General features: G+C 39.4%; 1 protein-coding gene across 1 annotated transcript; it reads right to left on the bottom strand.

The window, feature by feature from the left end:
- Window positions 1-236: 236 nt before the first annotated feature.
- Window positions 237-12927, bottom strand: NAPG (NSF attachment protein gamma). Its single transcript, XM_032698487.1, has 12 exons — window positions 12777-12927; window positions 11010-11077; window positions 9780-9864; window positions 9167-9184; window positions 8563-8593; window positions 7987-8096; window positions 7783-7849; window positions 7060-7130; window positions 5851-5929; window positions 5263-5342; window positions 4141-4270; window positions 237-3149 (listed from the first exon to the last, which is right to left on the bottom strand). The coding sequence occupies exons 1-12, from the start codon at window positions 12830-12832 to the stop codon at window positions 3000-3002; spliced, it is 945 nt and encodes a 314-aa protein (XP_032554378.1). The 5' UTR covers window positions 12833-12927; the 3' UTR covers window positions 237-2999.
- Window positions 12928-17110: the final 4183 nt, after the last annotated feature.

Raw genomic sequence — 17110 nt, 5'->3', positions numbered from 1 at the left:
GTGATTTTTCTAAAATTATGAAGTCTCCAAAGTTACAGAATTCACATCCTTAAATTGTGTAAAGAATGTACAGAAACATTGAAATGTAGTTGTTTTTCAAACTTCACATTGGATCCAACCAAATAATGACAAGCTTGCATTCTCCTGAAAATCACTTTGAAAATCTGACCCAAGTGACAAATATAATTAGCTGAACTCAGCAGGACCTGAGCAACAACAGGGAAAGCTACTACAAATGTGTTAACTTCAAGTTTTATTTTCCATGTTGGTGAAACACATAGCTTTTTTCTCAAGAAGCAGCATCTGTAGAGCCGTCACAAACACATTTTGTACATCACAGATTGGGGAAAAGAACAAATAAAGCAGAGGTTTCACACTGTTCTCGATCATCTGAGTATTAAGTTACAGATAATTAAGAAATCTTCTGATTTCACATGTACATTGCACTGGCCATTGCTCAGCCTTCATGCACAATTAAACTTTATTTTTCTTACAGTCAACACTGGTTTTGGAAAGTTTCTTGCTGTAAATGGTATCTTTTCCATTTCAGATCACCTAAATGGTATTTACATAAGTGTGCAAATTGCTTTGAAAGACAGAAACAAACACTAACACATAATATACAGACAGTTTCTTCTATAGTTAACATTTACTAAAAGGCAGTTAACATTCCTAACACACTTTCACTATCTAAAATAGGAGAATAAGTTATATAAAATAGACCATCTTATGTTCAGACACTTCCATTTCTGCAGATTTGGTCTTTGCAGCAACATTGCAATCAAAGATTAAGATTATACTACTAAGAGTCAGAGAAGCCCCTCTGAATTCAGTGGCAGCCAAATATGTCTAGTACCAGTTACTTTTGTCCCAGATTTTCCATACTTGGCACAGGAAAAAAAAACAACTTGAGGGAGTATGGAAGACAGTCTTGCACATCTATTTTATTTTTTTGGCAATATGAAAAGTATGCTTTAAGAATCTAATGCATAAATTTTAATTTTTCGTTTAAGGGCCTGTTAGTGCTACAAGCACAGTTTAAAGAAATCTGCACATTCTTTCACAGAAGCACACAAGTTTCCCAGTTTTGTTTCTTATGCACCTCATCTTCTCAGGTATATGCAATTGTAGACTCCTTGGGATCACACAATAAAACTGGATTTCAGAATCAGAAGGAGCAGAAAATGCACGCAGAAAATCACTTGGCACTCCCAGAGCTCCTACACATGCAGTTTTTTCTACCTGTGATAAAGACTCCCCCATAAGAAGCATATGTTCAACTTGACTAACAAATCCAGAAGACAGAAGTTGAGTAAACTGGAGTAAGTTTCTCCAATGGTGAAAATAGAAGAGTTACAGGGAAGTCTTCACAGCCATCTTTCATGTATACCTGTAAGCATTCTCAGAGAAAACCAACTCACTTCCTGAAGTTCGTTAGAGCTAAAATTTCTATATACATCATCAATAACAAAGGGAAATCACCTGTCAGATAGTAAAGGACTACAGGTGCATCTTAAATAGCTGTAAAACCCACTGTTACTATTACATAACACAAAGAGACAAAACTGTTTTTTGAACACCCATTAAATTGAATAATGTGACTTTTTACAGCAGCCCTGCCTTCATATTATGCTGCAGTTTGTGCACCCATCACAATGCTACTGAGTGCTATCCACCCCAAGGAAAGTGAGTATTAGCCCTCTTAAAGTTTAACCTTCATCACAATTATGTCTGACATGCTGATGTCAGACATCACGTGTACGTCAGACATGTGCCTGGTATTTTTATGACATCCAATTGCTTAATATGGCACAAACTGTACCAACACTTAACACTGTTGCTTTTGGTCTCTTGTTTATCGAACTTTGGGCATCACACACAAATCCCTGCTGGATTCCCAGTGATGTCACCCTAGTGCAGACCTTGATCAGGTTCTGCTGAAGAAATAAGCCACAGGTACAAATTCTAGAATTGACAACTTCTAAGCATAAAATGGTGAAACCAATTTAAGACACTACAGAAGTTTGCAAAACACATGATGGTTTGAAACCAAATAAAAATAGAGAAGATGTATTAAAATTTGGTTACCTCGGATTCTGAACTAGTTTGAAAAATGCCATTTATAGGAGATATCTGTTCTATGATGTGAAAATATGAAAGAATCATATGAAGAATACGTATCATTGAAACATTCCACCTAAGTTTTTGTTAAACATTTGTCTTCAGTTTATATTCAGTGCATGTTATCTGCTACCTTCAGTTTCTTTTCTAGTTATGGCATGCTTCAGAAACACTGCTAAGAACGTCATTCACTCCTTTCTTTCCCAAGGTGCACGCTACAAACACTATGCACACATTTATTTCCAAAGATTTCAGGTCAGTAAAGTTCTCAAGAGGAAAGACCTGCACGTATTTTTAAGCTTGCAAGATAACCTCAAATTAGTTGACTTAGTATTTTCCACACATACATGGATATTGCTGGCAAAGAATAAGGTCTTAAAATAATATTCCTCGGTGGGGTAAAAACATATTGAAAGCAAACTGAATGCTCCCCCTAGTGTTTACACTAGTAAAACTCTTGCCTGGCACAGTCTCCCTTAAATGGTCTTAAATAGCCATATGAATTATCACGTATTTAACTCCAAAAACAATCACAAACATCTTTCTGGGACCAAAAAGTGCCAGCTGTTGAAATCCAGTGCTTAAAATTTTGTACCACTCTCCCTACTCAAGTGCTTCTGGGGTTTTGGTATTAAACTGTGCTTTTAGTAAAAATTCTCTCAACTGAAGGCAGGGCCTTAAGGAAGCTCCTACCAGATAAGAGATGATCAAGATGGTAGGTACAGTCATGCTTTTTCTCCTGTACTGTACCCAGAAGCTGCCAAGTTAATATTAGGATTCCCATATCACAATTGCAATGAAGCTCTGGTAAATCTGGTACCTTTGGATATGCTCAACATCACAAATAAGTCAGATATTTAAGACAACCTAGCCTGTAGCTAGCACAGTCCACCAGAATATTCATCCTCTTCCTCATCAGCATGAGAGCCCACTGCAGCTGGTCCTCTGGCTTTGTCTTGTGCAGCATTTGGCGATTTCTTCTTGATTCCACCTCCTGGGACCACCAAGGTAAGTCCAAGCTTGGCATACTGACAATAACAAAGCAAGTTTAATTTCTGTACTGTTACAGAATTGACTGATGCTCACAATAAAGAAGTGGGCAACATTCAGTACAGCAGAGTGATGCTGCTCTCAGAGTAAGTACATTTTTCCAGCTTAGAATAAGCATAACATTGGTTCATTTTCTTCCATCTCAAACACTCTGAGAATGGGATGCAAGGTCTGTATTAATACTGTTTATTATAGAATAATTTGGCCACATCCTATAGTTTCTCTGTTTCAAGCTTTACATAAAAATACAAATTCCAGTATGCAGCTCTGCATACATTACCTAGTAACAGATAATGTAAAAAGTTTTATTGTGTTTTTCAGCAAGACTAATACCTCAACTTTTACTATTCAACAGAGTAATAAACTAAAATTAGCTAATGCTGTTACAAGGTTTGGCACGGACGGATGTTTCCTTTACTTCACACCTTTCCTACCCTTATACCTCCTTATAATTCCTAAATTTACAAGTTCAATTAAATAAAAATATAGCTGGGGAAATGGTCACAACTGCTCACTCAACATTAAAAATCTTTCAAAATCAGTAACTTGCTAAGGAATAAGCAATGGATAAAAGCATCCAACAATGCCATCCCATAGGCATCATGCTCTGTAATGTTTATGCACACCTAGCTGTTATATTTCTGAGGAAAAGCAGAAGTAGCAAACTGTTCTGGCCCTTAAAGAAGGAATTAGAAGGGGACTGAATTTTGGTTAACTCATTAAACAAACTCACCAAATGCATAACAAGCTGCTCTTTCACCTAAGCCTTCACACCATCTGAAAGCACCACCACTGACAGGTAAAGAACATATGAAGTTTACAGGTACAGGGTAGCATGACAGCAAGTCAAAATAAATACACAGATGGTGCTCTTCTTATTTTCCTCTACTAGGAGAAAACCATATCTCTTAACGTCAACATGCAAAAGGATTATTAAAAAAAAAAATCCCACAGGAATTGCCTACTTACATCATTATCCATGTATTTGAAGAGTGGAGAATTACAGACTTCAGAAACTTGATCCTGATCTTGCTGATCATACCCTTCTAAAAGTTGCTCTAGTGCTGCACAATCTTCACTTCCATTAAATCCTGGTATACTGAAGGAAATTAAGAGTTTATTTAAGACATTTCAGCAATCTACTTGACACTCAGCTATTCTACCTTTAAATGCTGCTGATTTAACAGCAGAAGTGCAAGCAGCTTTCAAGAATCTGACAGACTGGTTATTCCACAAAACTGCCTATAACCACTCTGACTTTTCCAGGTACAGGAATCATATCCATAAAATTCAATTAGACTACTTTCTGCTTCCTACATTATCTTCCAGTTCAACCAGCTACTCAAAAGTTACAGAAAGTAGAAATCCTGCTTTTCTTCCTCCAGTGTGTGACGAGGGCAAGATCTCCTAGATTAACCCAGCCAGAAAAGTAGTAACTCACATGCTGCAAACTTTTCTTTAACTAAAACATTTAGATTAATCTTTCCCTCAGTCTAATCATCATACTAGATAGTTTATTTGATTATACTGGGATGCTGCCACTGTGCGCTTTGATACTGTATTCCATATTTCCCTTCTCAAACTGCAATAAAATATCATAATGGCAAGTCAGAATTAAAACTTTTCAAGGGCCTCCACACATGGCAAAAACATTTTGAGAAAATTAAAATTCAGTTAGCAACATCTGAAAACACCCATTTTTAATCCTAAACATTTGTTTACAATACCTTATCCATCTCTGTTCCACATGATAAGACACAACCAAAAGGACAGCAGTAAGACAAGAATCCCAGCCATAACGGTATTCTGCTCAGCTTTTAACAAGGGAAAACACAGGAAGAACTAGTTCTTTATGACTAACTTTTTATTTTAGGTTCACTGAGAAGAATCACTGTAGTAATTGCAGCTAAATCTGTTACGTGTGAAAAAAATTTCTGATAGCCATGTACCAGGGAATGTTATTATTGTACTGTAAGTCAACAGAAGTGTGGGTTGAAAATTTATGAAAGAACAATGGCAACACTGTCAAGTAAAAAGATCTACATTAGTGAAACATTCGCTTTAAAATTACAGGAGATGAAGCAGACTTACCTATAGCTTTCCCTCACACATCTCTCTGCAGCAACATAATCATTTCTATGAAGATGAACTAAGACTTGAGCAATAGTTTTCTAAACAAAAAAAAAAAAAACAACAAAAAAATTAAACCCAATGATTCCTTAGAAATTAACAGTAAAATATGAAAAAAACAGTAGACTGCTAATATTTAGCATGAAAAAGGTCATTATAATCCCCAATCATTCTAAGATAATGACACAAAAGAGTCAGAACAATATAGTGAAAAAGCAGAAAGCCTATCCTCTGCTAGTATGAAATAGATTATCTCCTATAACATTTTAATGAACTGTTATACCAAGTAACAGTTTTTGTACCTTGTTATTTTTTATAACATCTTTATTTTTATGTGTTTTTTGGTGTTGACAGCTCCTGTACATATCAGTATCTTATCTTCAAAATTATAGTAGTGAAAAAAGCACAGTTAGAGATTTGGGAAACATGCACTACCATGAATTCTCATTGTTAGTAAGAAATGTATCCCTGGATCAAGAGGTACATACCGTCAGTCAGATGTCAACTGTCATTAACTACCCAGAAAAAAACCTGGCTCTTAGAACTTACCTTATAGCATGTAGGATAATTTTCAATTTCCTTATAAATACTTTTCTCCTTTTGAAGAGACAACGCAGCTTCATCTAATCTAAAGCCAAAAAAACCCAGGAGTATCAGCACCAGGAATACAGCACAACAAAACTGAGGCTAAATACAAAGTGTTTAACTAATACAGTAGCAAGTCTACTGCAATAAAAAGCAACACAACTACAAATCAGCAGTAGATCTTACTAACAGAGTAGATAAATATACAGTCCGCAATTCCTTTGTATACATGCTAAGAACATCTTTGGTATTCATTCAGAGAAGCCTTGTTTTTTATAACATTGTACAAGATGAATGTTTTGTTCCACACCCTAACAGATTTCTGTATGCCATGAGGTTACTATAAGCTACCAGTAAGTCTGATATCCATGAACTACCAATATATAGTAATAGTAACTACTTCTGAGTTTTAATACTCTTTTAATCATCATATTCAATTTCTAGAAATTAGAAGAAGCACATGAGCTATTAAGCAACAGAGCAACCAATTCTTTCATATGTTCTGAAGCTATGTTGACTGGCTTTCACAGAAAGACTTTCAAATTACATTGTCACTTTTCTTTTCTGACTACTTTTCTGCAATGAAATAAAGTGTCCTGAAAGTAGAGTTAGAAATCCAGAAAATTTCTTAAAGGACCTAAATGTTTCAGTGAAGCAAGTCTAAGCTGAATTGAAGGTCAAGTTTGGTGCAAATAATTACAATTGAATTTGTCCCCTTGAGACTCCAAGGAACGCTCTTCTTTAGGAAGTCCGGAATCAGACTGCTGCAAGCAGATTTGTTTCCTCATGTTAGTCACTTAATTGCCCTGTTTTGTCTCCCACAGTCATAAAAGACTTTCAAGTACTTTCTACATATTAGTATTGGAAGAAAAACAAAAAAAATCCTGAAGCAGTTTAATAATTAATGGAAACTGGTGCATGTTCTTTCTAGCTATTCAACAAACACAAAGGAAATAAAGCCTTTCAGCCCACATTATCCCAGAATACAAAACAGGTGGTTCCTGGATGAACATGGCACATTCCACAGAAACTGAATTTTAGTTTGAAGTGCATCTCAATGAAGAATTAAGTAACAGTACATAAATGCAAAAACCTCAAGAAAAAAAAAAAACAATCAAAATAACTATTTAAGATTCAATTACATTAAAAGAATAAGAAAGGATAAAGCTATACCTGCGTCCTCTGACTAAAAGTCTTGATGCCTTCCCCAGCATTTCCAATGCCTGCCGTAAACGCTCCTCATTCTAGAGAAGAACAAAAAGAATTCATATGTTCTTATTTCATTTGCACAGCATTAAGACCACTAGATCTTTATCTAAGTGTGTCACCTCTAACTTAGAACAACTGTTAGTTATTGTATCAGCAGTTCACACAAGGGAAAGGAAGAGTATCAGAGCTCCCAAGTTCCACAGCCAGCTCCTGTGTGGATGTGCTCAGCAAAGTAACACCAATGCAAACTTGCTAATCTGGAAACACGTCACAACTGACAATACAGAAGTACATCAAAGGCAGTAGCAAAAAGGCAAACCATCGGCTCATGGCATTGGTAGAGCACCAAGCAAACACTTCTCCTCTATACTTCAAGGATTTCAAATTATTTTGGGCTCCAGGACTCAACAGCAGATATGTTCCCTACCCTCTGGGCTGCCCAACAAGAGGCAGAAAACTTGACAACATACAAAATTCAGGTTTGGTCAAGTCCTAAACTGAGAAAAAGGCAAAGCAAACTGACTCCTAACTTTTATAATCTCCTTCTCAACAACATAAGAAGCCTTCAGCTTCATTACTCAGCCACTGATGTAAAAGGAAGGAAAAAGTTAGAACCGAATCTTAGGCTTTTTCTTGATTTTATAGCTGAAAGAAAAAACCAACCAACCAACCAAATCACCCACTTACTTCAAACACTGACGCTGCTTGCTGATAGAGTTGCACAGCCTTCTCTGGGCTCACATTTTCTATTAATCTGTAATAAATATCCAAAATTTCTCTTTAAATAAAAGGAAAATGTTTTTTACCTGAAAGCATCATAAAGACATAAAAGAAAACCAAAGATATACCCACACCTTGCATGCATTCTAGCCCCCCATAGCTCAGACTTACTTCCCAGCCCGTTCCAGAGCAATAGCTGCTGTATCTGGTGTTCCATTCTCCAGGTACATCATACTGGCTTTCTCGATCAGCTGAACTGCTTCAGGGAGTCTCTGCATCTCCTACAAAGCCACAGTCAAAGGGGCACTGCTGTCAGGAATTGAGTTTATGAACAATGACACAAATCAAAGCAAACTGCAACACCTTATTAAGATTCTAATTTTTATTTCTGAACTTGTAGAGCTAGTGAAAGTTGACCACCAACTCCATAAAATTCACTTCTGAGTACTAAACTTTCACGTAAGTCATTAATTTGTGGTAGTTTAGAGCAAAAGCAGTACCACTCTTCTGTTACCCTGTGACACAATGTACTCTTCTTTCCTCCTATAAAAGGAAAACTATTTTTACCCCCCAAATACAAATGTTGCTTTTCTAATCTACTGAAGGTGTTGGTGGGCACTATGAGGCAACAGCAAAGTATCACTTTAACAGGCAATTAACTTACATACATTTGTTAAATGATCCAGTGCATAATATTCTTCTCCTATAAAACAGAACTTTTTAATAAAAACTAGTAAATGAAAATACCTTTAGCATCATGCCAGCTTGTTCATAAGCTCTGCAAAGAAAAAAAATGTACCATTTGGTTAAAGATGGTGTATTTCAGCAAGCTGTAGTTATGCAGCAAAGGTTATCATGCATTGGCTATCACTTCACTGTTAATATTTAATACTTTGAAGATGTTTCAAGTGTTTTATTTAATGAGACAGAGCACATGTAACATTACCTTCCACAAATTAAGTACTTCAACCACACTACCCACTAAAAATCTATTCTAATCTGATCCATGGGCAATATTTGGATTATTGTCATTATCTGCTTGCTTTGAAGTACTCTTTAATTAAAAATTTCTTTATAAGCTCAACAGCATCGAATTTCAAAATTATGAAAAGATCATCTAAGAAAAAATATTTGCTATCAAAAAGTGCCAAAGAATGCCAAAATCATCATTTCTTAAGGTAGCCATTGCAGGTTTTCAGACTTTCCTAGCTCCGACTTACATTGAGACGATTTTGAAACAGCAAAATTACTTGAACCATAACGCTTACTATAGTGAAATCAAAATGACAGTTCATGCTTGTACTGTATGTTAAAAAAATTGTTTCAGATTACTTAGTGCTCCTGTACTTACTTGGCAGCATGGAAGAGACTGGAAGTAAAACAGTCAAAGTCAAGGACAAAAGCCACATAATGTAAAAAAAAATTAATGTGCAAACTGTTATACAACTACTAGTTTCAAAGCAAGGAACCCCATAAAGGCACTACAGGCAACTTGTCAAAAATAAATGATTACAAGGACAGAAAAATGCAACATAACAATGCGCAGCTGCATATAAAGTTGTAAAAAGCACATTTATTTAAAATATGTTGCTGCTTATTAAATAGTAGTATAAGTACTGTAATAATTTCAGAGGTGTGTTTAGTTTATACTATCCATTTGTAGGCAATTAAAAAAAAAAAAAAATTTCTGAAGCAGTACCTAGACATCTCAGGCATCTGCCAACATCTTATCACTCCAGATGTTATTTGGAACATATTTTCTGATTGGGAACTGCTTTTCTGATCAAGAGTTCTTTAGATTTCCCACTCAGAGCACACGGGAACAGTCTTTTAGAAAGCAATTCTGCTAGACCAACAAAATGCACAAATGTATTAAACAACCTGCTACCAAGCCCCATTACCGCAATCTAAGTATCAACTAGTCAGCTTCTTGGAAAAAAGAACAGCAGTCAGTGAAAAGATACGCTTTATTGTTTTCATGTGCCTCAGCTTCCCGCAAACAGGCTTCCCTTGCCTGGTCAAACTGCTTGGCATTCTTAAAAGCAACAGCTGCAAGAAAGCAAATAAGAGGTTTTATTTACAGCTTGCCATTGTCCTCTTTTTACCACTTCTGCTCAAGAGTTTAGCTACCTGGAGATGCAAATAGACTCTTTAAATGAATGGTTACAGTTCACCAAGGTCTTCCCAAAAATCCCATGACGGTTCTCCTTGCTTCATTAGTCACTTAGTTGCCATTAAAAACATTTATTGTCAACACTACTTCCATACCACCACAGTATCATACACAGTGCACAATGTGTTTAGCTGGTTTTTGAAACTCACTCACTCTGTATTGTAATTACAGAACTGCAGGAATGCATATGTGTATCATTTTAACCATTAGAGGTTATACAAAATCAGCACAGCAGGAATAGAAGTGTGCCACCAATAAGGCGTACGTATAACAACTTCCTCAGCACAACCAATTCAGGGCACAACTGTGTATTTCTATCTCCATTTAACTGATAAAATATTAAAGTAGGATTTAAAATAAATTTCAATTTATAAATGCTCCGGTTGCTCTTCCATGTTTGTATTTTTTTATTCAGGCTTCAGTGAGTAAGCAGGAGTGCCTCAAGTAAGGAGCCAAAAGACTATGATAAATTACTACTATCAAAAAGAAGGAAACGTTTAAGAACAAAAAGAAATCAACTAGTAAGAATTTTATACTCAGTGTGTCTCTTGTAGTGGAAAAAGGGAAGAAAGAGACCTTAGTATGCCTGAAAGAAAACCCCAACTTGGCACCATCTCTCTACCTTACTGAGACAGTCTTTGCAAGATGCATTTTATAAGATGATGATTAAGCAAAATTTTAAAACCAGCTTGAACATTTGTTGTTTTGTAGATAAAGTCACAGGATTTGGGGGTGGACAAGCGAAAGAAGGAAAGCTTTATTTTTATCACATGTAGCAACATAAAAAGTAGAAGTTGTAAGCCTGAAAAAAAAATTGGTTTTGACAACTGTTCTAGATCTCCAAGTACAACCTGAAACTTATTTTATAGTGCTACTTTGTTGTTTCATTTTACTTTTAGTCTTCACAATACTTTTACTTATACAGTAACATACTAAAAATATGTAAAACATTATCAGGGATTAAGCTTAATGAATACTTTGAAATCATAAAACATATGGCTATATTTACAGTCATACATACCTGCCTTCCCATATTCAGTAGCTGCACTGTCATAATCTGGTTTCCACTTTAAGAATCCAGTTTTCAGGCTAAAACACAAGAAGAAAGGTCTATTAACAATTTGTAAAGATTTTATGTTTTACCTTCAAGACACTTCCGATATATTTATTTAGACTACCTCCTTTCCTCTGGAAAGGAGCAGTTACCTATATGCCAATACTATGGTGGTATCACTACCGTAAAAACAAATACCAGCACTGGTCAGAATTGCATAAAGCACTGCAATGATCTCCCATAGTTACATGCCTTGCACTAACATGCTTCTGCTGTCCCCAGAGAGTCTCCCCAAGTCCAGCTCCTCAGCAGTAAGAAGTCAGCCTACAGCAACATGATGCCTCAAGATTTCTAATACCACAACACCTAACAATATTTCCAATATATTTTTTTTTTCACGTATCACGAAGTTTCCAGTGTTCTTCTACAGGAATTTTTTCTGCTGATGAGAATTATCAAAGACTCTCCACTGCATACACAAATAAAAGGACTTACTTACCAACACAAAGCCTCATATATCATTTATATGTTTACACTAAATGGTCCCACATACAGACATACATACATTAGGGAAAAACATACACTGTAAAATGAAATGAGTAACGGGCAATTTTGAGTTCAATATTCTGACTTCCTCACTTCTAAAACAAATATAAAAATTACCATAACTTTTGATCCATGATTCCAGAGGGCCTGTTACTCTTCTTACTAAAATTATAGCAGCTTTGTCAGTGCTATTACATCCATACTGCTGTCTGTGAAATTGGGACTTATAAGCAAAATGCCTCTATTCAGTGTTAAAATACACAATAAAAGACCCATATGCAGATGTTAAGCTCTCCAAGATAAACGTCAGCATAGGTCTTCAAAGGCCTCCAAGAAGTAATAATCACACTTTTCACAGGAAACAAACATGCACATCACCTCTGCAAAGTCAAGCCCCTTTATCCACTACAGTCTCCATATGTCTTTTCTCTCACTTGTCTGTAGCCTTAAGCTGTGCCAGGGGAGGTTTAGGTTGGACATAAGGAAGAAATTCTTTACAGAAAGGGTGATTAGATATTAGAATGGGCTGCCCAGGAAGGTGGTGGAGTCACTATCCCTGAAGGTGTTTAAGGAAAGACTAGACGTGGCACTCAGTGCCATGGTCTGGTTGACAGGGTGTTTGGTCCTAGGTTGGACTCGATGAGCTCGGAGCTCTTTGCCAACCTAATTGTGTCTGTGATCCTGCTTTCCTCCCACTCACTTCAGCAGAAGGGTAGAAGTGACTCCCCTCCCTCTCCAGTTTGGGTCTGAGCAACGGAGGCTAGAAGGCCCTTACTGCTCAGACTCCAGGCCTCTGAGCCGCACCGCCCCACCGACACCGATTCTTAGTTTTAGGGCCGCTTTCGTCTCCCAGCTCGGGGCAGAAGGGCGTCCTGTAAGCACCCGCCCCCTGCAGGGAGGCTGCCCTGAGGCAGACGAGGGGCCAAGCAGCAATGCCCTCCTACTCCCTCGGCCAGACTCCCCCGACCCCGACACCCCCCTTCCCTATCTCCCGAGGTCCCACTGCCCGGCACACGGGGTGTTGCCTCAGCCTCCCTGCCAGGCCAGCAGACGACACGGCGCCTCGGTGGGGCAAAAGAGCGGTGCGGGCCGGAGAGCCCGGGCGCTGACGGGCAGCTGACGGGCAGCCACTGGCCAGCCTCCCCCGCCGGCCAGCCTCGCCCACCGCGCACCCTCCGCCCCGCTCACTATTTCTCCGCTTTCGCGATGTGCTCCAGCGCCTCGTTAATCTTCTGCGCCGCCATCTCGCCAGCGCGGCGGGCCGAACTCGCCCGCACTCCCCCACCTCCCTGCGCTCCCACTACGGAAGGCAGCAGGGATCACAGGGAGCCGGGAGGAGGAGCGGGGGCTCGGGCTCCGCCTGCTCACCGCGCCTGCGCAGGGCATGGCGGGGCCGCCATGCGGCCGGGTTCGGCGGCAGAGCTGCGGCGGGGAGTGAGAGCCCAGGGCCGGGGACTGGGTGTGCAGTGCTGGGTTGTGCCGCGCTCCGGCGGCCGGAAGGCAACTCCCCTGCGGAGCCCCCGGCTCTGTCGTGTCTAAGGCCCACGGAACAGAATCACACGGAATCACAGAATCCTTCGAGTGGGAGGGGACCTCTGGAGATCATCTGGTCCAACCCCACTGCCAAGGCAGGGTCACCTAGAGCGGGTTACACAGGAACGCCTCTGGGTGGGTTTTGAATGAATCCATGACCTTCCAGTGTTCTGACATGCTCCATATAAAGAAATTCTTCCTCATGTTGAGGTAGAACTTGCATTTTATTTTGTGGCCATTGCTCCTTGTCCTGTTGCTGGGTGCCACTGAAAACAGCCTGGCACCATCCTATTGGCATCTGCCTTTGAGATATTTATATGCCTATGAGATACTTATGAGATCCCCTATAGGCTTCCCTTCTCTAGACTAAACAGGCTCAGCTCCCTCAGTCTCTCCTCATAAGAGAGGTACTCCAGACCCCTCATCATCTTTGTGGCCCTTTACTGAACCCTCTTCAGTAGCTTCTTGTCTTTCTTGTACTGGGGAGTCCAGAACTGGACACAGCCCCAAACAGGAAAGAGTGCAGGCTTGTATTTCTCAGTGTTTTCACATGGAGACGAGGTTTTGTTAGAAGTGCTCAACTCACAGGCCAAAGGCCGAACAGCCTGCCCTGCCCTGCAGGAAGCCTCCAGTGGCCATTCTGCTGAGGCATGCTCCTCTGACTCAGTGTTTGTGAAAACAAGAGGCTGTCTCTAGCCAGGCTAGCACAGAAACCTTATGCAGAAGGTGTGATTGGTGGCTGAGCACAGCAGGGTTGCTAACACAGGCTACACAATCATGCAAGATACACAAACTATACGCTCGATAACTGAATTGAAAATGCCGAAGTCTCTCTTACTGCTCATATGTCCAGCTTCCTTAGCTCCTTAATTTTATTAATCAGAAACATCCGAGTAGCATAAGATCAATCACTGAGCCCAGGAAGGTGTTTATTCTCTGGACCTCTTTCAGTAATCTGAATAAGTGAAGTATTTATCAACACAAAAGAGACAAAGCAAAGTGAGAAACTGGTTAAACTTGCAAAACTCTTACCAGAACATAGAAGTCATTGAAAGTCCATAGTGTTTACAGGAATCAGAGCTTTACAAGTTTCTACCTCAAATGGGAAAAGAAGCAATATTTACATGATTTGTTTTACTCTAGGTACTCATAAAACTCACAGGTCTGAATTGCTTTCCCTTCCTTTTCCTTTTCCCACATTCCCTTGATGACATCGACACTTAATTTTCTGACTTTGGTTTTTGCATTGCACTTGAGAGGCTATCATCTATTACAGATGGTGGAAAATCCCCACTAAATCTTAAATTCTATTATTTTGTGTCCTAGATCAAAGTAGGGAAAAAGGTTGTAGAGAGGTTTTCTACTTTCAAAAGCAGATGAGTGATCATGAGAGTACTGGGAGAAAATAGCTAGTCTTGCTTTTGGCAAGCACTCAGTGATAGCAGGTATAAAGTAGGGGAAGCTATGATTGGAAAGATTCCTGTGTCATCACGTCTGTCTTTTCTTTCCCTTGCTATGGCAGCCAGGATAGATCTGGCCATATAACTATGAACTTGCTGCAGTACCTTTCAGATACACTTGTCTTAGATGGGAAAATAAAATCCTAGATTGCAGCATTAAATGACAGAATAACCTCAGACTATTCTTTAGAAGCACCCAATTAATGACTTATAGTTTGTGTATTTGCTTATGCTAGTGCTCCTGGCCTTCTCCGTTCCCTGTGTTGTAAATATCTGTTCACTTTCTAGTGAACATGTGCACATGTGTGCTGTCTGGTTACACTTTATACTGGAATGACCAGACAAAAGATTTCCAAGACAAGTAAGTATTGAATGAGATAGGATATTCCTGGATAGCTTTTACTTTGTAGACATGGAACCTTTGGAGATTTTACATCTGGGAAGGATCATATCACAGCATCTGATGCTTGCCTGTGAATTAGAATTTGGTGTTGAAAAATGACCAGGTACAATGTGGAAAACATTTACAGTGTTGGAGTGACAAAGATGTGAACTCTGTAAATAGCTGTACCAGCAGAAGTCATTCATCACTAGCCAGTCCACAGCTGCTCGTCACTACACCTTGCAGAAAATTTCCGTCTCCTATATAAATATTTCTTCATGTACACCATTGCAACCCATAGCATTAGGCTATGAAAAGCAAGGTGCGTAAGGTGATACAACTCATTTTGTCTCAAATGGGTTAAAAAGCGAGCCCCATGTGAGACTTCATGGGGCTAACCGTTGGCTAGAGGCTGGAGGCAAGCAACTGGGGACAGCACCTTCCATCATGGCTGAGTCCACCCACAGCCCTGGCATCAGAACAGCCTGGGCTTCCTTCAGAAAGCTGTTAGTTGTAAAAAACTATCAGTATGATCATAGCTAAAATTTGTTTCCCAATTAACTCTAACTTTTCTTTGCTATGAATTTGCTTTTCTTGTTCAGAAAGTCAGAACTGACTGCAGTGAAATGTGTTTTAAATCAGCTGCTGAATTCTATCTGCTACTCCACTGTGTCTGGAAGCTGAATTTAAGTTTTCCTAGATCTGGATTTCTCACCTCTGTCTGATACCCTTTTTTGGCAGCAGAACATGGAAAGTTCTGCTTGTAATTTATTAATGTCTGAAATTGGAGTCATAACTACAATACAGCACCAGGCTGAAGAAATTACCTGTGAGGAAGGGAGAGGAATCTGCATATTTCTCCTCCCAGGCAGACTGGACCATCACTAATGGTCCAATGAACAATTGGGTCAGGTAATTTTGGTAAATTTTTGGCCCATAATATAAACCAAAATGTGCTTTTTGATCACTCCAACCCGCTGCCAGTACCTCAGTGCTCCGGTGTCTTTTCCTGTCTTTTGCATTAAATCCGTATAACTCATTTGTCTGTGAGAAATTGCTAGTTCCTGTCTTAATGGATATGGCAGAAAGGAAATTAATAGCTCTGAGGGCAGGAAAATTAATAAAGACTGTTTTTCTCTAGATTTGTGTCTCCCTGTTGTCTTTAATTAAATAGCAGAAGACTATGATGTGAGCATGCCTTTTATTAGATGTCAGAGAATAAAGAGAGAGGGATAATAAATATCCCAGCTGGGGGTAGGTGGTAATGTCTAATTGGCTTTCCAGATTCATTGGACATGAGATAGGAGGAGGGTATTCTGGTGTCTAGTAAAGTGATCCAATGTGAAACACTGATTATGCCTTCCACACTGTTTATTGAACATATATACATTGCATGTTTCTTTTGAAGATTAAGTAAGGTGGTCTGTCCACCTAGGAAAAGCAAGTTGGTTTTGTCAGGGACTAAGAAGACGTGTCATGATTACCAAGTCCCTTTTAGTCCCTACCTACTATCTCTCCAGCCTCTCTTGCTTCTAACAAGAATCCATTTTCCTCAGTCATGACAATCCTCAAAAGTAATTTATTTATTTATTGTCTCCAGTGGCTGCCTGCTGAGAAACCAAGAAAAGATTGTGGTGGTTTGACCTTGGCTGGATGCCAGGTGCCCACCCAGCTGCTCTATCACTCCCCTTCCCAGCTGGATGAGGGAGAGAGTAAGGTGGAAAAAAACAACTTGTGGGTTGGGATAAGGCAAAAAGTAAAGCAGAAGCTTGCACACGCGGAAGCAAGGCGAAGGGAAAGATAACACGGTTTATTCTCTACTTCCCACGAGCAGTGATGGTTGGCCACTCACAAGAAGCAGGGCTTCAGCACTGTGACGGTTTCTCAGTAGGCAGCTATTGGAGACAATGAATGCCCCCCTTCCTGCTCCTTGACTCAGCTTTTATATCTGAGCGGATGTCATATGATATGGAATATCCCTTTGGTCAGTTTGGGTCAGCTGGCCTACTTGTGTCCCCTTCCAGGATCTTGCCCTCAACTGAGGAAGGAATGTTACAGTGCTGATGTTGTGCCTATCCTGCTCAGCAGTATCCAAAACGGGTGTGTTATCAACACCCTTCTAGCTACCAATGCAAAGCACAGGGCTA

Source organism: Chiroxiphia lanceolata, chromosome 1 (genome assembly GCF_009829145.1).
Source record: "Chiroxiphia lanceolata isolate bChiLan1 chromosome 1, bChiLan1.pri, whole genome shotgun sequence".
Lineage (NCBI taxonomy): Eukaryota > Metazoa > Chordata > Aves > Passeriformes > Pipridae > Chiroxiphia > Chiroxiphia lanceolata.
This window is presented reverse-complemented; position numbering and strand designations above follow the sequence as displayed.

What these genes read in the sequence shown, in the direction of transcription:
- NAPG (XM_032698487.1), bottom strand. Translation starts at nt 12,832, where the DNA reads ATGGCGGCGCAGAAGATTAACGAGGCGCTGGAGCACATCGCGAAAGCG. An exon ending in TACTGAATATGGGAAGGCAG is followed by an intron (nt 9,865 to 11,009) that starts GTATGTATGACT and finishes GCTTTCTTGCAG; the next exon opens with CTGTTGCTTTTAAGAATGCC. An exon ending in TCAAATACATGGATAATGAT is followed by an intron (nt 3,150 to 4,140) that starts GTAAGTAGGCAA and finishes TGTTATTGTCAG; the next exon opens with TATGCCAAGCTTGGACTTAC.